The 22,774-nt window shown below is 35.3% G+C and overlaps 1 protein-coding gene across 1 annotated transcript in view; it reads left to right on the top strand.

Moving 5' to 3' along the window:
* GAP43 (growth associated protein 43) overlaps window positions 1-22,774 on the top strand; it is a 69,823-nt gene that overhangs the window by 26,844 nt on the left and 20,205 nt on the right. Inside the window, exon 2 of the mRNA XM_026708872.2 lies at window positions 9,194-9,791. Within this exon, the coding sequence (XP_026564657.1) occupies window positions 9,194-9,791 (598 nt within the window). The remainder of the gene's footprint in view (window positions 1-9,193; window positions 9,792-22,774) is intronic.

Below are 22,774 nucleotides of genomic sequence, written 5' to 3'. Positions count from 1 at the left end.
AAAATCATAACTGTAAAAGACAGACTAGAAATAAAAATTAAAATAAGCAAGAAAATGGTAAGAGAACACCTGTCTAACCTTGATAAATATCATACACCAGGACCTGATGAATTACACCCCAGAATTCTGAAGGATCTGGCAGATGTTATCTCAGAACCATTGTACCACATCTTTAAGAAATCCTGGAGCACCAGGGAACTACCAGAGAATTAGAAAGGAGCTAATGTGTTTCCCATATTCAAAAAAGGAGGGAAAAAGACCCAGGGAACTACAGATCAATCAGCCTAATTTCAATACCTGGGAAGATACTAGAAAAAAATAATTAATTTGATCTGTGAACATCTAGAAATAAATAAAGTTATAACTAGTAGCCAGCAGGTTTGTTAAAAATAGATCATGCCAAACTGATTTATTTCATTATTTGACAAAGTGACTAAATTAGTAGACTAGCAAAATGCTGTGGACATAGAATACTTAGACTTGAGCTAAACATTCGACAAAGTAGACCACAACCTAGTTCTTGGTAAACTAGAAAAATGTGGGATAGATAGCTTCTTCACCAGATGGATTTGTATCTGGCTGAAAAATCATACTTAACATGTAGTCCTTAATGGTACTTCATCTACATGGAAAAAAGTAAGCAGTAGGTACCACAAGGTTCTATCTTAGGCCCAGTACTCTTCAGTATCTTCATAGATGAGGGAATAGAAGGGGAACCATGAAATTTGCAGATGACACTAAGCTGGCAGAAATAGCCAACACCTCAGAAGACAAGCTCAGGATTCAAAAAGATCTGGACAGGTTTGAACAATGGGCTCTAGCCAAACAATATGAAATTTAATGTGGAAAAAAGCAAAGTTTTACACCTAGACAGTAAAAACTAAAGTACAGATTAGGTGAAACCTGGCTCAAAAACTATAAGAGGGACCTTGGAATCTTAGTGGACAATCACTTTGCATGAGCCAGCAGCGTGTGGCAGCAGCCAAAAAGCTAATGCAATCCTTGGTTGCACACACAGAGATATAGAATCAAAAGCATGTGAAGTATTAGTACCACTTTATAAAGCCATAATAAGACCACACCTGGATCTAGTTTTGGTCACCACATTACAAAAAAGATGTTGATGCTTTAGAAAAAGTGCAGAGAAGAGCAACTAAGATGATCTAAGGGCCTGGAGACTAAAACATAGGAAGAACGCTTTCAGGAATTGGGTATGGCCAGTCTAGAGAAAGATGGACTAAGGGTGGCATGATAGCAGTATTGCAGTATTTGAGAGGCTGCCTCAAGGAGCAGGGGTGTTCACTTATTTTCCAAAGCACCAGAAGGCAAGACAAGAAACAATGAATGGAAATTAATCAAGCAACCTGGAATTAAGGAGAAACTTCCGGTGAGAACAGTTTTATCACTGGAGACTTTTAAGAAAAGACTGGACAGCCATTTATTTGAAATGGTACAGAGTCTCCTGCTTGAGCAAGAGGTTGGACTAGAAGACCTCCAGGTTCCTTCCAACTCTATTCTAATTGATTGAATGAACACTATACAGAACTTGCTGGATTTTTTGGGGTGTGTGTGTGTTGCACTTAAGTTCCTTAAATATACCACAATATCAAATGGTCATGAAACAAGATATTATTTTTAAAGACCCAAATAAATTATGTTTTTAAGGAAACGTATGGTATTTCTGTATTGTTTGTGATATTTGTATGGAAAACACAGATTATTAATACAAGAGATGAAAAACCCATCAAGTGTTGCAACTGTCAACATACAACAGTCACATCTAATAAGGGATGCTGAGAAATGTTTTTCAGAACTATCTGGAGAGTCACTTTTCTCATCCTACACTTATATTACATATTTTGTTTCTCATTTCAGGCTAGAGAATTGATCCTCTTTGTTCACAACTGGGTTGAATTCAACTGGGTTGAATTCCTTACTTGCTTGTACATCCTGAGTTTAATAGCGGAAATTATGAAGAACTAAGTAGCAAAGAGGGCATTTCTAGTGAATCCCTTTTGAGTGAAAAATTCAGTCATGAATAAATGAAGCATTTTTTGCATTGAAACATCGTTGTCTGTAATCTTAAATCACCAGGTCAGTTGCTTCCATTACATTTTGAAGGCAAGGAATTAGCAATAATTTTATTTTACTAGTTTGAAACTAGAAAGGAATCGTGATGAAGGGAGCGGTGGCTCATCTCAGACACTCAAATTTCTCAGGGAGGGATTAGAAAGGAATATGACCAGTTTCTAAAAAACAAATTGATTTAGTTTTACTTCATGGCAGTTGAACTATAAGTTTTGATGTTTTTGGTATTGTGTATCGTCTATGGGGAGGTTCTGGGTAAGGTAAAATTGTCTCAGCATTTGAAGTACAGGTTCTGCAATATGAAGATTGAATTCTTTGTCTATTCTCAGCCATGGAATCCATGGAGTAGTATAGCCAAGTTGCCTCTCTTATACAAGTTTACCTTTACCTACTTGAGATTATGTAGAAAAATTAGAGAGGACTGTGGAAGAAATAAAGGATAGGATCAAAAGGATAGTATGCTATAGTTAAACAACTGTATATAGATATAAATAATTAAATCAAGTAATTGCATTTAGTGTCTTGGTTTTTGTGCATTCAAGTCAGTGTTGATTCCTGGTGACTTCTGAGACAAGAAACTGCAATTTTCTTGGCAAGATTTCGGTAGTGGATTGACATTGTCTGCCCCTTAGGGTTGAGAGACAGTGACTAGCTCAAGTCTTCCAATTGGTTTTGTGCCTAGCAGGAACAGAACTCAGTCTCCTGGTTTTTAGTCTGATACCTTAACTACTGTACAAATCTGATTCTTTTGTTAGATTTAAATCCAGTAGAGCGCTATGAAAGTAAACATAAATCTTGTGAATAAGGAGATTTTGTATATTAGAACTTCTTGGGCAGACAAATGACTTAAGTGGCTCAAAGAACTTATAATCAGCTTTGGTAGGATTGGCAAACATTGTTCTTCCTGAGTACAGAATCCCTGGCCAAAGTGATCTAGTGAAATAATTAGATTACCATAATGTATTGTACATTTGGGTTACATTTGAAAATGAATAAAAGATTTTAACTAATACACAGTCGAGTAGCTCTGGTAGATTTATATAGAGAGGGCAATGTTATATCAGTCCTTAAATAGTGTATGAGTTGCCGAAATACTTACCATCACATTCCAATCATGCAGGGTTTTGATACTTAGATACATTAAAAAAATATTAGAATAGCATTTAAACTCTAATGTGCACTTGTACACTTGTCTTCCTTTGCCATTACTCCTATACGGTAATAGCATTTTTAATAGTAGACATGAAGAAAGTGTATTGAATCATGATTCCTTTAAGTAGGAGTTCAATGTCTTTTTCTAGCATCCTTTTGTTATGTATACTTCAACAAAAGACACCCAAAAGAACTTGTAGGAGGCAGAATAAAGCTTAAATCACATTTAAATCCTGTTCAAGAAATGCTTAAATGAAATCAATGCTTGAAGGTGACTGCTATTTCTGAGCTTAATTTGTTGTTTTTCTAAGAAAAAAATGAGGATAAATTGGACAATACTTTGCCTTGGGCTTCTGGAAGAAAAACAGAACACAAAATCTAAGCAATAAATCATGTCATCGTTATAGATTATCAATTTTGTTCATACTTCATATAAACAATGTTAAAAATCTGTTAATAAATTTCAGGGTAACAACAGATGATTGGAAGGAACACATTTTGTTCTTCACCTTTAGTCTTGGATTATCCTATAAAGAAGCAATAACATCAAAATAAAAGTTTGACATAACAATAGAAGATAAAATGCAGAATAAAATCTCATCTGATATTTTGAAAGCCTGAACAAAGAAAAAATCTCTCTTAAAACTATTGTAGAAAAAGGAACATTGTGGTCAAGATCAGAAAGGAAATTAAAAACACATAGTGCTACCACCAAAGAGGTTCTGTCTTTTGTCATCATCACCTACCTAAGAAGGACTGATAATGATCAGCTAGTCTAAAATGTTTACCCAAATAATTCGGTACTAACTCACCGATTCAAATCCCTACCACCACATAACAGAGTGAGCTCCTGTTACTTGTCCCAGCTTCTGCCAACCTAGCAGTTCGAAAGCATGTAAAAATGCAAGTAGAAAAATAGGGACCACTTTGGTAGGAAGGTAATAGTGTTCTGTGCGCCTTTGGCATTTAGTTATGCCGGCCACATGACCATGGAAACCAGAGATGGTATTCAGCAGGTTCTGACCAGTTCTAGAGAATGGTAGGGGAAATTTTGAGTAGTTCGGAGAACTGGCAAATACCACCTCTGCCTGGAGATTTTACAGTATCCTTTCCCTGCCACGCCCACCAAGCCACGGCCACAGAACCAGTAGTGAAAAAATTTGAATCCCACCCCTAATGGAGACGTCTTCAGTTAGTGCCAGCTTTTCAGCTTTGTAACGGAGATGAGCACCGCCCCCTAGAGTTGAAAACTACTAGCACGTATGTGCAAGGGGAACCTTTACCTGTAAGCAGCTTAGAACTTTCAGTCACAGCAGGCAGTTTGAATTATATCTGGAAATGAACCAGAAATCTACATGGTTTCTTAGCAAAAGGTATAATTAATGATGTGATAAATATGATCAGGCTATTCTGTAAAGGAAAATATGCAATAGCGAGATCATCTTAAATACTGTAAATGTATTTGCTAATTTGAACATAACAACATAAAACATCATCATCTGCTTAACCCAAGTCCTTGCTTGGAAAAGACTTGATAGGTGGATATAGATACCAAATCTAGTCTGAACATCTGGCTGATTGTGTGAATCATCATCATCATCATCATCATCATCATCATCATCATCATCCACTTACAGACTTCATTTAAAAGTGAAAGGATAACAATTTTGTGAAAGATAACAAAAAGGTGATGGCAAGTGGTAGACTACCTTCATGACTTCAAGAGTGCCAATCATTTAGTTTTAATAATAGGAGAAGAAAGGCCTTAAGTGCAACTTTCAGCCAAGAGTGTTGTGAAAAAATCCACTAAGGATAAATAATTACTGAATTGTACATAGTTAATAGTGAAGGAGACTTAAAGCCGAGTTATAGTATCCCTTTATTCTTGGTTGCTTCAGTGAGTTGATGATCCTGACCACTGAACTAACATTGCATCAAGAAGGAAAATCAATTTTATTGCACTATTAGGCCTGCTGGTGTGAAGTCATAGAAACTTGCAGTGAGAACATGATGTTGAAATCTGTAAAGTACAGCAAAAAAAAAAAAAAAAAGCACTTGTAACTGACAGAAAATGAAGTCATAATGGACTAAATCAGAAACTAATCAAAGCATAATCTAGGTCAGAAATATTTATCACTAATTCTTTGATTCTGTACTTCCTAATTGAACTTCTTGCATCTAGATATTCCTGCCAGAAACCAAACCACATGTTTATAAAGTTGCTTTCATTAAAACCTCTTTTACTATGCCTGGTCAGATTATAGTTTTTATATGAGGCTCAGAAACTTTTTTTTCAAAAATAAATAAATGTAAAATGTTCATTCTATAAAATAATAAACAAATGAAACAAATATAAAGCTATTTACCATTTTACTTATTGATGTCTCACTGATGTCGCAAGACTAATGAAAACTAATGCAATATTTTTAAGATGATGGAGCTAAATTAAATCATAGTAGCATCTATATGTTCTATTAAACAAAACACAATTTCTCTATACCAGAATAATATATTACAACAGAATTATAATGAAAACAACAATAACATAAATTTAATATCACAAATGAAGATGAATATACATGTCCCAGAATAATGTTGCAGTGGCCAACACAGATTGGATCTTGGTGGATTAAATACTAGCTTGATACCTGTGCTTCACTACAGAACTATGTGGTCAGGTTTAGTTTTGGGGGAGGAAAATAAGAGGGAAAATTCTGCCTCTGCTTACCAGCACCCATCTGTATTCATCTGGCTAGCATTCTGTCAGTGTGACAGAAAGTTGAGGGTTGTTTGGAATAGTATTTGCTGTGTGAACAAGAAGGAGACAGCAAGGAGCCTGGGCACGGCTTAGCTCAGCTGTTCTGTACTAAAGCTGCTTGGTGCTGTGAAACTGAAACTGAAACTCCTCTACTCTGGTTGTGTTTTGCATTTGGAACAGATTTCTTTTTAGGTGGGGAGCGGGAGTAGAAATCCTTAGCATCAGAGCATGTTAATAATAATATACAAAATAATAATGCTCTGATGGTCATTTTGAAAAACCCTTTCTTAGTGAGCACCTAGAAGGCAAGAGAAACATACATGCCAAATTTAAAGTTTATAGGCTTTACGGTTCTGGAGATTTTATAATGATGCGTGAGTGGTATTTTCGCATTATATATATTATATATATATATATATATATATATATATATATATATATATATATATATATATATATATATATATATATATATAAACATAAACATTGTTTCTGTTCTGCTCTATTATAAGTTTCAACAAATTTAGTATTTGACCATATTAGCTGAAGGGTGCTAAAAAAATGATGAATTTCAGGGGTTTAGTTGCTTATTTTAATTATGAAAAAACTGCAAGTTATTTTCATGAACTGCTTATAGGACTTTAGAATGGAACAGTTTAATAAATTATAAATAAATACAAATGCAAAGAAATCTTGATCCTGTAGTCTTCAAATGCACTTTAATAATATATTCTATTTTTGTGACTTATGACATCCATCAAATCCTTTACTTTTAAACCGTGTGCCAATTTTATTTCTTGCAAGTATGTAGTGGTGGGGAAATCCCAAAACATGTTGGCTTAGATCTAATTTCACAAACTAATGTATTTAAATCCACTTCAAACAATTGTTGGTTAAAATCATGGCTAATCCAACTGACTGAGTTTTAGTTTCTTCACTTTTTTCTACTAGATCTGATCCTTTGTTCACAGCATTCTGTAAGATGAATCTAATTCAGATCTAATAGGGCTTGTCATGGTTACATGATTTTTGCTCACAGACCACAAAAAATATGACCAAGTTAACATGTAGCATTTGTGTGAAGCTGGTTAATTTCGTTTAGATTTCCCATTGGAGTCATCACTCAATGGGACTATCTCAGCAAAAAAGCTAGGAAAAAAGATTCTGCTTGGGAGATTAATAATAATGATGGGCTCTTATCATTTTTATTAAGATTACATATTTCAGTCTGAAGTTTATACATTTCCTGTTTGCTCTGTTCTAACATTTGGACATAACTATTTGAAGAAAATCATCTCTAAAATTTGCAAGCTTTCATTAATGGTAAAGCATTACCAGGTTTTCCCTCTAAGGTCACAGGAACTAATAACATTTTTCTTGCAAACTATGTATACATTGAGTCATGTAAGTACATCTGTGTGGGCAGTTGCTCTATATTTTGAATAAAACTAAGTTTTCCGCTAATGATATACTCTTCCTGTTCTGTTTATTTGTTTATTTTGGCAAATATTTGTTCCAGCTAAATATGTAAGAAAATGTAATTCAACTAGTGTGTTTTGTATATTTTTAACTATTAAAGGAATTGGAGGATTATGGAATTCCTGTCTCTTATAGAAATCTATTTTAAAGGTTTTGTAATTAATAAAAAAGATTGGATTGCTCAAACAACCCACTTTATCTACTTTTAAAATAACATTCAAAACTATATTGGATACAATACGCCCCTCCCATGCCTGAAACCTATTCCACATTTTTTCCTTAAGAAAATATTTAAAGTGAAAAAAGATGAAGTAGTAGCTTAATGTTTTTTGATTGAAGATTCCTAGCGTTACTAAAGAAGGCAGTGACCAAGTCACTTCCTCCTTGTTTTGAACAAAAGTATAGCAAAATAGCACATGAAATCACAGGTCAGGTTTGAATTGAAAGAGTCTTTACCATTTTTAAGCATTCAAAGTGATGTTGGGTTCTTGTATGTTTGAATAGGCTTGATATGTATGAATATGTTTCTTTGTACCTTGAGATAATATTCAAAAGAGACTCCCATTGCTGTTCAGGTTGATCAGAGTTGTTCTACACTGCTAATATGCATAGCTAATATATATATATATATATATATATATATATATATATATATATATATATATATATATATATATATATATATATATATATATGTTTTCTGAGGTTCTCGCGGGTATTTGTATGTGGATCTTTGGTTGTTCGGGTTTTCTCCCGCGTAAGATTCGAAGTATCTAGGCAACGTTTTGATGAAGTCTCATTCATCATCTTCAGGCTTGTGTCTTCAGCTCTGTGCTTCTCAGAGTGATGTGAGCTTGCAGCTGCTTCTTCCTTTTAACTGCTAGTGGGGGTGTGACTTGATTGAGTGGGGGATTGCCTGTGTTCTGATTGGGTGGGGGGGTGTTCTCATTGGTAGGGGGTTTGGCTGTGTTCTGATTGGTTGGGGGGTTGGCCGTGTTCTGATTGGCTGGAGGCGTGTTCTGTTCAGGTGGGGGCTTGGTTGTGCTCAGGTTAGTCTTAGTTGCTGGGGGATTTGAGCTGGTGACACAAGCCTGAAAATGATGAATGAGACTTCATCGAAACGTTGCCTAGATACTTCCAATCTTACGCGGGAGAAAACCCGAACAACCAAAGATCCACATACAAATACCCGTGAGAACCTCAGAAAACATATATATAGGCATGGAATAAAAAAAAGAACCACAAACCTGTAGCAGATTAATAAGGGGAAAAAGTTACTATAAATGTTGTATATCATATCTGCACAAATTGGGTTACCTGTACAATACTTTTATAAAATGCTGAAATACAAATACTACTTAAAGTATGAATTGCTTGTTTTGAGACTATTAGTAATTTGTATTCTACAGCATAATAGCAACCCAGATTAAATGGTAATATGTATCAATATTGTTTGCTTATAAAACATGGGGTGGATGAGGCATTTATACTTTAATTATTTGGGCATTAGAAATTTAACATTTGTACATTTATGAACTTCGTATTTTTCAAGAAAAAAGAATTCTAACTCAACTATTTTATGCTACTGTGTTATTGTGTCCTTTGCAATGTGTTATGTAAATATCAGAACTATCTCTTTATTGCTTGGTGGAGACATTTTGAATTAATTGTTAATTAAGTGTTTTCCCTTTCTTTCATTTCCCCTTCATTTCAAAGGTTGAAAAAAATGATGACATTGACCAAAAGATTGAACAAGATGGCATTAAACCAGAAGATAAAGCTCATAAGGCAGCCATCAAAATTCAGGCTAGCTTCCGTGGACACATAACAAGGAAAAAGCTCAAGGGAGAGAGGAAGGGAGATGCCCCAACTACTGATATTGAAGGTGGAGAGAAGAAGGAGGAGGTCCTTGCCAATGGTCTGGCAGATGGCAAAACTGCTATTACAGAAATTGCTCCAATTGAGAATGCCCTACCTGGAGGTGAAAGCAAAGGAGAAAACACCCCAGCAGATGAAAAGCAGGCAGATGGCGTTGTCAACAGTGGCTCAGAGCAACCTGTTCCAAAGGCCACTACTCCGGCTACTCCATTGGAAGAAAAGTCTGCTCCTGCTGCCACTGAAAGTGCCACTAAAGCTTCCACTGATAATTCACCATCCTTGAAGGCTGATGAAGCCCAAGTCAAGGAGGAACCCAAACAAGCCGATGTGCCTGCCACTGCTGTCTCCCCTAGTGCTGCAGAAGATGCTACTGCTAAGGCAACAGCACAACCCCAAACAGACACGGCAGTGAGTAGCCAAAATGAAGAGAAAACAGGTATGCTATAATAGCATGTGGGTAAGCTATTTTATAATACAGACGAGGAGGGAGCAAATGTGGAATTAATCCATAATTTGGCTGCTTATGAGATTAATGTAGAATAGGCAGTCATATATCAAAGTGGAATCTGAATGGTAAACTCCATGGCAAGGATATATAATCAAAAATCCTTGTGATAACATCAAGGTCAAGGGTAGGTATGTAGTGCAATATTAATCACTGATAATATCTGAACAGCATAATTTGAAATAGCTGTTAATCTGGGGTAGAAATATTATTTATACAAAGGAGTTAAATTAATATTTCAAGTGTCCAGAGATAACTGTAGAGTAGGCTCTTACCGTTTTAGTAGGAAATATAATGTCAAGATAGATTTATAGAACATGCACTGTCTCTATGACTCATATATTTGATCTGTGTAAATAATACCAGCTAATAAATTTAGGAGAACACACATTGTAAAGGTTGATAACCAGGGGTGGGATTCAGTGGTGGGATTCAATTTTTTTTACTACCGGTTCTGTAGGCGTGGCTTGGTGGGTGTGGCAGGGAAAGAATACTGTAAAATCTCTAGTCAGAGGTGGTATTTGCTGGTTCTCCAAACTACTCAAAATTTCCGCTACTGGTTCTCCAGAACAGGTCAGAACCTGCTGAATACCTCCTCTGGTGGGATTCTGCCGGTTTGGACTGGTTCAGTCAAACCCCCTAGCTCTGAAGATCAGCTGGGAGAGAACGGATTCACTCCAATGATCATGTGGGCCCCTGGCGCTAAACTGACCTTTATCATCCCAACTGACTAGCACAGAAGAATGGATGGCCACTCCTCAACTGCATCAGGCATGTGTGCGCACAAAGTGCGTGATCACCAAACTGGTTGTTATACTGGCAGCATCTCATCCATCTTGATAACCATTGAAAGTCTAAAGTACGATAAGTAGCCAAACTGGATGATTTTTGGCTTAATTCCAAATGATTTTAGTGGAGATGGGCCAAATATGATTTTGAATCACTTTCTTTCAAATTGGTCTTTACATCTCATGAGAAATCAGTGTCTCCTCTGGCTGACTATACAAGGGCAAAGTGCTGGAATGAATAATAAACTTTGCAGTTCTAGTTGCCTAAAGCAATTTACTAGGAGTAGAAACTGGAATAAAAGGATGGCAAAAAAGATGCATTAGGAATTTAGAATCAGTAAACTTGCAAACCTGTTTTCTTGGAATATGTATCATTTAGTTCAGTGACAGTGTGACAGATGAAACATGCTGCCGAATTGTGACAACCTTTCCACAACCTTGTATTTGTGATTTGATTGTTCCCCCCCTGTAGCTTGATTTGGCAATTAGATGGTTTTAGTCTTCTCGATGACTATTGCCTGGGTCCAACAACACAGAATAGAACAAAATTTCTAGGAAAATTAAATTATTGTGCAGGGAATAATACACATTATAGACACTATTGAGATAAATGCAGAGATTTTAGAGGTTAATTTTTTAATGATTTCTTGTTCAGGTTATTTCCATAAGTTTCTCAAAACTTCAAGCAATCATTCAGGAACAATTTCTTAAGTTTTATATGATACTTTACTTGATTATACTATTTAATATTGAACACTGGATTGATAGGATCAAAATGGGAAGGGTGTTGCTAAGTTGGAAAAAGACAGTGTATTATTTGCAATTTTGTAGAGTAGGGATAACTAAGTATTAGATAAATGAGGCAACTGAAGATAATCAAGTGATATTGAGTTCACAAGAAAGAAATGACAACAAGTTAGAAGAATTAATTATTTGGTTGCCAGAAATAATGCATCGTACAAATTTAATGAATTAATCATTAAATTATTCCAAAAAAGATTTCAGATGATAATGAGTTATAACTATAGCGAAAATGAATCCATGCCAGCGAAACATGAATACTAACCTCACAATCAATATAAAAGCTATGAGTGGCACAAAGAGCTATGGAGACATACATGCTCGGCATCACAAGACAAGATAGAAAGCTCCTGTACATGGATTAGAGAACAAATGAAAATATACGATGCCATCAAAAGAGTGAAATAAATGGAAATGAGTTGGTCACTTAGAGAGAAGTACTGATGCCAGATGGACTAAGGCAATCTCATAGAATGGATCCCACTTGATAAAAAGCATCCACAAAAGACACCTAAAACAAAATAGAGTGACAACATTGTGCAAGCATTGTGGCCCAACTGGTAAAGAAAAGCTCAAGACCGTATTGATTGGAAGCATGTGGAAAAGGCCTTCTTTCTGCAGTGGATAATGGCTAAAATGATGATGATGTATTATAGTGAAAACAAATATATACATATCATTCTACCCATGAACTGATTATCAGTTGTAATCTCTGTGGATACATCAACTATTGTCCTTCCCCCCGCTTCCATCCCTTTCTAAGGCATTTTCCCCAACAACAGCAAAAATTGCTTTATTTTTTTAAAAAACCATATTTTCCTTTATTTCCACTAAGTGACAGCATGTAGTCTCAGAATACAGAGTAGAGGCCAAAATATACACCAAATTTTAAAACAGTGATAAACTTCCTGTCAATTTTGTCAACATTTCTTCATTTAACCGCAGGTTCAAACTTCATATGGATGTATACTAGTTTCTTTTCTTTGTTTCTTACGTATTATTTTTTATACTTTCCAAATAACTTATTTATATACCTTCCTAGCCATTTAGTAATTTGATTTCAGATGTAAACTGAAAGGCAGAATTCATTTGTTGCAGTTTTAAAACTGCAAAGCAAGAAGTTTATTTAAATTATTTATATGGCCATCTATTTCACAACAATGACTCTGAATGACATACTGGGCTTAAAACAACAAATATATATATATATATATATATATATATATATATATATATATATATATATCACATCACATCACATCACATCACATCACATCACATCACATCACATAAATTCTAAGATTAAAAAAAACAGTCGGAAAACATCAGTGTTTCAACATCAGAGTTCATCTAGCTACCTAGGACAATGCCAGGGGAAACAGGAAGGTTGTCAAAAGACTAAGAAAATTGCAAAAGGCTAAGAAAATTGGAGCCATCCAGATTTCAAGATGGGTGCTATTCTATAGGACAGATGCTGCCACAGAGAAGACATGACCAGAGAAGACATGACCACAGAGAAGACATGACCATGATCCAATAAAATAGTACTGTTTAAAAGAAGGGACTCAAGAGTATTATTTCTTGCTACATCTGCAGGCTAAGCAGAAACAGTGGAGGAGTGGTGGTCCTGCAAGTATTTCCCGTGAATTCTTGAATATTAGCTTTATTAACAGGGATGGGATCCGACAGGGTTAACTTCCAGTTCGGTGATTTATGAGGTTCAGTGATTTACGATGTGCGTCCCTGCACTCTGCCAGCGTGCGCCTGTAAATCGTCATCAGCATGCTGCGTGCAGAGAAGCAGCCTTTCAAAAAGCCCCTTTTCCCTGCTTTTTTAACTTCAGCTGTGCCTCGCACGGCAGCTGAAGTTGAAAAAAGCAGGAAATAAAGGTCAGGTAAGAGCCCGGGTGAGCGGGTGGGCAAAAACATCAGCAGACATAAAACTGGTTCTATCTCTGCTGCTCTTCATAGCTACCAGTTCTACAGAGGTGGACAGAACCGGTAGAAACGCACCCCTGTTTATTGAGACAGCCACTGGAACTCTCCTTCCTGTGGTCTCCAAAAGAGCATCCTAGTCCCATTGTTTCACCTATAGTCAGGCTCTTTCTTCCATGCTTCTGAATTTTATAGAACTCTATAAACTCATCTTTTTATGCACTGCTGTCTCATTAATTTTTTGTCTTATGGACAGTATCTCTTTCCCTGCAGGGGGATTAAATTTTATGGTAGCTTAGTAGATAATACATAAATGGTGTTGGATTCATACCAAAAATGTCTGCATCACATCACTATATGTACACTTCCTGTGGGTGAATACACAATTCCCACAATCACAAAATTACTTCCACCAAGGACAAAGCTAGAACTTCTCTCTAAATGGAAATGGACATGTAATGGTTTCCCATCAGAGAAAAATTGTGCTTTTAGTTGATATTTCTGATTTGGTATAAAAGGATGTCGCCTCCCTTTCGTGTTCCACATAGTTTCTGGTGCATTAAAGGATTGGTGTAGGAGCAAGGAAGGAAGAGGTAGAAGCATCATAACTAGGAATGGCATCTTGTTAATCTTGAAAATGCACCTGAATATTCAAAGAGAAATACTTAAGAGTGCTTGTTTTTGAATGCTGATGACATATTTAGAAAGAGAAATTTCAGTATTATTTGCTTTCTTCACAATTTCTTCTGTTTATTTATTTTCTACATTGTGAGTTCTTCTCTAGCTCAATGATTTGAGAGTAGTTTATAAAATTTATCCCATGTTGTTGTATCCTATGTTGCTGTAAAAGGGACAAAGAAATAAAAGTGTAAACATTTGCAATGGGAAAAATAGTTTTTGCGGAAATTCTTCAAAAGGTTCTGACACTTACTATAAAAATAATATACAATATTGTCTCAAGTCAATGAGCAAAAAAAGCTATCAATGTAATTGATAGTGGAAAGCTGCCAATAAATAAATGAATTCCATGGCAACAAGCCAGTAACAACGGCTAATCACTAAGACTTGGCTATTACTATTACAAAAAATAAATGCAGCTCAGCCTTTTTTTTCTTACAGTGTTTCTGCAGTTACCTCAATTTTCTAATCCAAGAATATGATCTCATCAGTGACATTGGCAACATATGAGCTCTCTCCTTTTCATTGTTCTTTGTCTGAGAAACATATTTTATGAAAGGGGATAGATAGATTGAAGGACATATCTATTCAATCAGATGACAGCAAAAAGGCAAAATTATTTAGTTTGGTTTCCCCCTTTCTCTTATTATCGGTGTCCCATCTTTTAAGGATTATTTCCTCAGGGATTCCCTATATTTTTAGATGGATCAAGGTAATGGTTTTTCAGACAGTGACCACAGAATATGAATATTCAGTTTTTGTTGGAAAAAAATGATAGAAGAAAAAATTGTATCTTAGAATGAAAAGTCATTAGGAAAGACTCGAAGCAAGATGGAATTGTAGTACATGTTCTTAAAACAAAACCTTATGGGATACTTCCTTGAGTACATTTAGCACAATTGAAAACAATACTGCACATGATCTATTGAAAGAAAATAACATGTTACATTCTATTAGGGTTTGGCAACGTGTAGCCTTTGGCTTGATTTTATTTGGAGCTTAGATTATTTTCAGAAATTCTCTAGAAACAAGCCTTGTTTCACCCTTTCTAGCAAAAAAGATGATATGGAGAAAGAAGTATATAGAAAGAGAAAGAGGGGAACATCAAAAGAAGGGTAAAAATGAACCCAAGAAAGAAAATGTTAGAAGGATATCATCATGTCCACTTTTAGCTCATCCCTGATCTGTACAAGGCCAGCAGGTATTCTCAAAGAAGCATAGCTCTTGAAAGGAAGAAGTGACTTGCAATTATGTATTATGACTTTTGTTTCATAAAGAGCTTCAATATTTTTGAGAGTAAGAGAACAGATACTTATCTTCGGAAAAAAAGTTAAAGCATTTAACTTGAGTGGGAAAATTCCTACACATTTAGTAATAGAAGAATCCTATGCACGTATATTTTATTCTGCATTCCAGTAGTCTATGAATCATATTGATTTGTCTTATCAGTTTCATAGAGAAACCAATTTCCATAGATTCTTTCCAAATGCTTATTGGAAAAAAGGGGGAAATTAAGTGTTTTTTGCATATATAGAATGGTTTCCAGGCAGTATTTTTGCTGTGTAAAAATGTACACAAAAATCTCCATCCTACAATTTTAGATAATTATATCTATGAGAAACCTTCATTTTAGAACTGCTATCACACTGGACAAATTTAGTGCTCTTTTCAATTTCACTTCATTTAATCCAGAAATCTTCACAGAGATTACTCTTAAGTGAGCAAACACCACTTCCCTTGTGGCAGCACTACAAGGATTAAATATAATGTGAAATCTGTCTGTGATAATTTTCTTTTTCACAAGCTCTGGGTTACACATGAATCTATAATTAAATCCCTGCATGATTTTTTTTTTGTGTTAAGTTTTATTCCATTTGTTTTGTGTGACTCTTTACTTTTCTTCTTCTTCTCTTGTCCTTATTAAGAAATACATACTAGTTTTAGTGTTTTGAATGTTTTAACTAGCAGTATCTGTCTCTTAAAATGGTATTATTATATTTAATATCAAATGCTGATAAAGTTGTAAAAAATTCAGTACACATTACAGGATAATATAGTAGTTAAGGTGTTAGACTAGGATCAAAGAAATGCAGAGGTTAAATTCTCCCTCAGTCATGTATGATACTGTATCAATCACTAATTCTCAGTCCAGTTTCCTTTGCAGGAGAAATGTTGGAGGAGGACACACTATGCCTTGTTCTCTGAAATAAAGCTATGATATTTAGAAGTAAATGAAATTATATTTATGATGCTTAATATATAAATTTCATTCGTGCTTAAGTCCACCTCCCTATTATGATTTTCTCCTCTATAACCCATTGTACTGCTTGTTAAGAAGAAGCAATGTAGTTATATCTCTATCAGCAAATGAAATAAATGAAAACTGTTTCCTACCTCATATGAGGATGAAGGAATCAGCAATGGAACCAACTTTTTAGTTTTCCTGAGATCCATGTCCTGCCCCTTTTAGGTGTGTGTTGATGTCAAAACGGACCAGGCTTGGTTTGTGATGCTATGTCTACTCTCTTCAGATTTGACCTCTTGCTGATATCCATGGATGTTTACTTCCATCAGTTGACACCAATAAAACGTGAAGTTTATTATGGAATTGTTGCCTAATGGCCATTATATTCTTTTTTTAAGCATAAGGGTTGAGTAATTTTTTTTGTCAACATTTTAATGAACATTTAAAAACTGGAGGAATTCTCTATTCAGTTTCATTATTGTTTTATTTTATATTTATTTGCTATTATTTAGTTTTAATTATATAGTTTATTTGAATAGTATTTTATTATAGATAATATTTTATATTGAGCTTTACATGATAGTCTGAATGAATAAATATTGCTAAGGATATAGTACTAGCTGTAGCAGGTTATCAATAGGATTCTAATCATATTTGTTTAAAAGTAACTGTATTCTCTGAGATTAATGAGACATCTTAATATATGTACTTATGGATGTGTTGTTAAAAGAAATTCATTTAATTAATCTTATTAAAATGGCTTGATCATAATTTGTACAAAAGTTCTAATATCAAGGGACTTCTTCATAGCTACTTAAAAGCCAGCTCACGCCTGCTGCAAGTGACCAAACAGACTGAGCACAAAGATGAATTAAACTAAACAAAAAACAGTGAATAATTCTTGCTTCCACATTGCTGGCTAAGGACTAGACTGATAGCGCTTTTTTTAAAACAACAACAACAACAACAACATCCTGGGGGTGGGAGTCTTCATTTAAATTGCAACCCAATGAAGATCCACTTTTAAACATGCTTATCTCTTGATCAGAAGAGCTAAAGAATTGGGAAACTCTTTTCAGCACATGGGCCAGAGTCACTAAAATGAAATAACTTCAGGGATATCTTGTAGTGATATTCAAGACATTTGATCTAAAGGAATCTGTGTTGTTTCAAGTGTAGAAACTGTTTTATGCTCATGCATGCCCATATGTATGATACTGTATGTAAGCCTTTTTCATATAGCTTCCAAATCTATGGACTCTGGAGTATGACCAACAAAGCAGAGTGAAAGTTGTTGTGAGTATTCTCGCATTTTAACAACATGCGAGGAAATGTTTATAATTTTACTGATTAAAATTGCAAATCAGAAAAAGCTGTTAATGTTCATTATGAGAATTTATTGGATTTCATATCATTTTTTGAAAAAAATAATCATGCCATGTAATTCTCATGAACAATTGTTAAATACCGCTGGGAATATAATATTTCTGTAGAGTTTATTTAGAGACCAACAATGGGAGCAGTTGCCCTAGGATGCACACAAGATAGACCTCCATCCAAAACTATAATTCAGTTTTGTAAGGTTGAGGGTTGATCCTTTTTATTCAAGGCATTAAAACAAACCTGTTGAAGTATAGCCAAGATCCAGAATTATTTCATTATTTTGGATGCAGTTAGTTGAAGATTTTTCCATAGGGTTAGATCTGTGGCCATGTACATTTGGTAAGTCTGAAACAGGACAAAACGTTTCTTTCTGGTGGTCAGTAGAAGGCCATACTGTGTAAAATGAAAATTTTGCCTCTTCTCTAAAGGGTGGCAGTCATGTAAACCTTTGTATATGAAAAAACTTAAACATGAGATTGTGACTTATATAACTTCTATATTGTTCAGATTTGAGAGCTTAAGAAAATGAATACATGCTGAAATAGATCCAGTCAAATCCCTAATAAATTAGCCCTTTGTCACATTCCTCTATTTTTAAAATCTCACGAAAATATGAAAACTATTTAACAATGAGATAAATCACTAAATCCATGTAGTAGTTACTAGTGCTATTGCAAACATCTTAGCAACACAAATTGTAGATGCTGGCAGGGGCTGATAGCCAGTTAGATTTTCTCTTTTGAGACTCAGCTATTCACAGAATTGAACGATGCAAATCATTATCCCTTCCTACTCTCAACTGTGAAATCAATAATTCCAATTACTTAGCAACAAAAATAATGGCTAGCCATTCTTCTGCATTTCACCTCACACTTTTGCTGTGAAAAGTTTGTGTTGTTTTTTTAAAAAAGGAGCCTAAAAATTCTTAGAGGTTATAATACTGCAATCAGTATTATAAATTATATTATAATAAATATTATAACAATATTATAAATGTCTTTTAATTTATGAAAACTTTTGCTATAGAAAACTATCAGTTCCTTGGATAGAATTAATTGTTTCGTTTTTTAAACTATAACAAGTGCTATATGTCTGGAAGATATTTTCTTTTGGCATCTACTTGGTCACAAACAGAAAACCTTGAGAGGGAGCACAAGCTGCTACAGCACAATGCACAATATTGATACTGGTTTTCATTATTTGTTTCTGACCACTTGTGTTTTTCTAGTTGTCTTTTTAGGTTAAGTTCATTCCTAATTAAAATAATCTATAGTTTACCACAGCCATTATCCTGAGAGAGAGGGAAAGAAAGAGAATGGCATTTGAAAATCTAAAAATTTTGATTTGCTATCCAAGAAGAAAAAGAAGGTGTAATGTTTTAAACTTAAAATGCAAAATTTGACCAACACATTTACTGACCTTGACTATGGAGCAATATGGAAGTTTTCCAGTTCTATTAAAACTTTTCCCCAGACAATAAATTAAAAGGAAAGTAGAAGTAGATGATAAAATGTAAGTTCAGAATGAATGAAATTCTGTTTGTTTCAGACATAATGGTAAACTGATAAATAATCTGGTCTCACTATGTTTAGAGGCTCTGTTTATATTAGTTTCTTAAATGAAAAATGGTAACTATTTGCAGAGACGTTCCATTTTGTAAAGGAAACCAATTGTATAACTGTTTTTCAATTTACAGTTTAAAATGAGATATAGGGCTCATTCTCATTTCTCCAACCATGGCATAAGCCTATTTAGGTAGCCATTAATTTTATGACCCATCCTTATAATTTTTTTAAATATAATTTGACATAATTCTTGTCATGGACCAATTTAGCATGATTCATCAATGATGTGGTTGCTAATGTTGACCAAGGTGGGCTCTGCCAACTCCTATTGCTACATTAGGAAGCTGCAGGCATGCCCCCTCTCTTCTAATTGTTAAGAATTACTCTCTAGGGCCATTTTGATATGTGCTACCGATAGAACACACATCTGTCTTCTGCAGAAGCATCTGCCTATGTAATGCTTGACTGGTGCTTTCTGGAATGCTTGTTAGGTCTTATTTGGGCTCCTTATAAGCAGGAATTTAGCACTCTTTTGAAAAAGCCTAAGACCTGTATTTTAAACATGAAATGGAACACTGTTTTGTGGAAAATAGAAAAGGAAAGAAGGAAGGAAGGAAAAGAATGAAAAATGGAAAGAATAAAAGAAAGAGAAGAAAAAAGACAGACAGACAAAATGAAAAAGGGAAGGAAGCTCTACCAGATTACAGCTGTTGAGAAAACGATAGTTTTTTGCTTGCACATTAAGTTGCTATGAACTTCAAACAAGGCTGGGTTGCCCTAAATTCGTGTTATTGATTCTGTTATTGTTTTTTTTATGGGGGGAGGGCATTGGGAATTGCTGTTTCTGCTTATGTCAAGAGGTTTGCATGGCTGTACTTTATACTGTTTTTATTACTTTAACAGGGCAACATGATACTTTTTTGCCTACACCATTCTAGTTCCATGGCTACCTATGTGCTACTTCTTAGTGTTTCCAGCCAAAAGGAGAGAGCTGGATTCACTGCTATTCCATTGCAGTACTAGTGGAAGATGAAATGTGCGCATTATCATTTCCTACCTGCCAATTCAGCCTGTGCCTCTTCTGTCCTTTTGACCTGTCAGCCAAACTATTTGGGATCATGGGTTTAGTACTTTTTCAGAAGAGAGTTAGACTCATGAACTAGTTCAACTAATAAATGGAATGAGAAGCAGCAAATTCTTCTGTGCATGTGATCCGAACTGGACAATTTGACATATTAAATATGTTAAATATGCCATTCCAAACAACTAACTACATTTATCCAATCCTACTCTAGATAATGATGAGTAAGTAAGCTACAGTTAGTGAAGAAGTAATGAAGCTGGGGCAATTAAAGAGGGCTTGTTCTGCATTAAAATGGTAAGACTAATATTAATCACCACCACTATGGCAACTAGTCCCCAGATTTTATGCTGATATACTTTTCTTTTAGGTACTGCTAATAAGAAACCCATGGAATAGACCTGGAATAGGTAGTGATTTTAAAAAGTTTCACCTGCTGAAACTTGGAGAAACTCAACAAAACAAAATTTGACAAGTATAAAATAATAAATAAATAAATAAACCTATTTTAAATTGCAATAGTTTATTGCTCTATTGCTAAACTTCCTGTCGTCCTCCTATCTTCCTGATTCAGAACTAATTAAATGTGCCTGTTAGCATGACTCAAAAGTAATTACTATGATGTTTTCACACCTGGGCTTCAATGACTCAGCACAAGAGCTCAATATTCCCTTTCTGGGATTTTGAGGGTAGTAATTATTAGATTTGGCAGAATGGGTGTCTATGCAATCATTAAAGGTTTTGCCTTTGTGTCTGGGCAAATGACAAAACAAAGGAAAGGAAGTCAAAGGAAGAGTGAGACCATGGGAGGAATTGCTGCCCTGCTACATCATCCTACATAGAGTTTAATTAATACCTTAGTTCAGTCCTGGATATTTTCTTTTAATCTCAGTGTACCATGCAACAATAAAACAGTCCTGCCAAGTACATGAAAAATATTTCTCATTTGTAATCATTTAGTCCCTTATTAAGATTTTCTTAATTCTGTAGGGTGAGTAATAGGATTATAGCATGGCAAATACTTTTAGAACAATGGTAAGATCTACTGTTAAATTAATCTACTATTCATAGAGTCACAACCATGGGTAGAATTCAAATTTTTAACAACTGGTTCTGTGGGGATGGCTTACGTGGTAGGGATGACTGTGGTCATGTGACTGGGTGGACATGGCTGGGTGGTCATGTTATTGGCTGGGTGTGACCAACTCAATATTACTCACATCGAGGCACGCATCTCCTTGCCTGGCCTCTCATGACTGTGGGGATGCTGCAACAGTCGTAAGTGTGAAAAATGGTCATAAGTCACTTTTTTCAGTGCCATTGTAACTTTGAATGGTCACTCCACTCAAGCAAAGTACCAGCAAAGGAGGGGAAAAAACTCCAGGGATTTTCCTGAGACAGGAAGTCTAGTCCTGCCAAGAATGTAATAAGGGTTAACGGAGAGGCAGTTTCTGTAAGCAACACCAGAATGTTCCCTTCCTTCCTTCCTTCCTTCCTTCCAGGATTAGGCCAGTAATTTCTTTTAACAACGGTTCTCCAAACTGCTTAGAAGGTTAACAACAGGTTCTACCAAATAGGTGCGAACTGGTAGAATCCCACCCCTGGTCACAACCATTCAAACCCCTTTGTCATTAATTTTAAAATTCATAACTCAATGGCAATTGCAGCATCCACAAATCATCTAATCCTTTAATTCTCATGTCTGACACCATCGTTGCTGATTAAATCCATGTTACAATAACAGGATTCATGGGGAGAATTGTGATTGTCCACCAGTCATCCTAAATCTGTATATATCAGAAGCTGTCCTTTGTCCATTTGTTAGAAACTCAATGTTATGATGTAGAAATATAAAAATATAATTTATCTCCAAAAGCTTGGATGTTAGCTTCAATTTATTTATTTATCATATTTAAGAAGTACCCATCTCCCTCAGAGAGGGACTGTGGGTAGTGTACAATAAAATTTTCAAACCATAAAAACAGTATATGAAATTTAAAAGAGGCAAAGAATGCTAACATTATTTAAAAGAATAGGGGAGATGCTCTTCTGTGTACCCTTGAAGGCCAGAAGAGTGGGGTCCTATCTCACTTCTGGGGGGAGAGTGTTCCACAGGATGGGGGCAATTGCAGAGAAGGCTCTGTTTATGAACCCCACCAGTTGGAATTCTTTGGGGGTCTGCAACATACCTTTCCTACCTGATCAGGTGGGATCAGGGCTGATATAACGGGATGATGATGGCTCTGGCCCCATGCTATTTAGGTCTTTCTAGATCATAATTATATCTTGAGTTGGTCCTTAAAGCAAATGGCTCCCAATGTAGCTTGAAAAGCAGAGATATTATATGTGCCCTTCTTTGGACACCCAATATAGCTCACATGGCCACATTCTGCACCAGCTTATGCTTCTGGATACTTTTCAAGGGGGACCTCATGTAGA

The sequence above is a fragment of the Pseudonaja textilis genome, chromosome 7 (assembly GCF_049901715.1).
Source record: "Pseudonaja textilis isolate UNSWEBS1 chromosome 7, rPseTex1.2, whole genome shotgun sequence".
NCBI lineage: Eukaryota > Metazoa > Chordata > Lepidosauria > Squamata > Elapidae > Pseudonaja > Pseudonaja textilis.
Note: the sequence above shows the minus strand (reverse complement) of the source record. Positions and strands in the feature narration are given on the sequence as shown.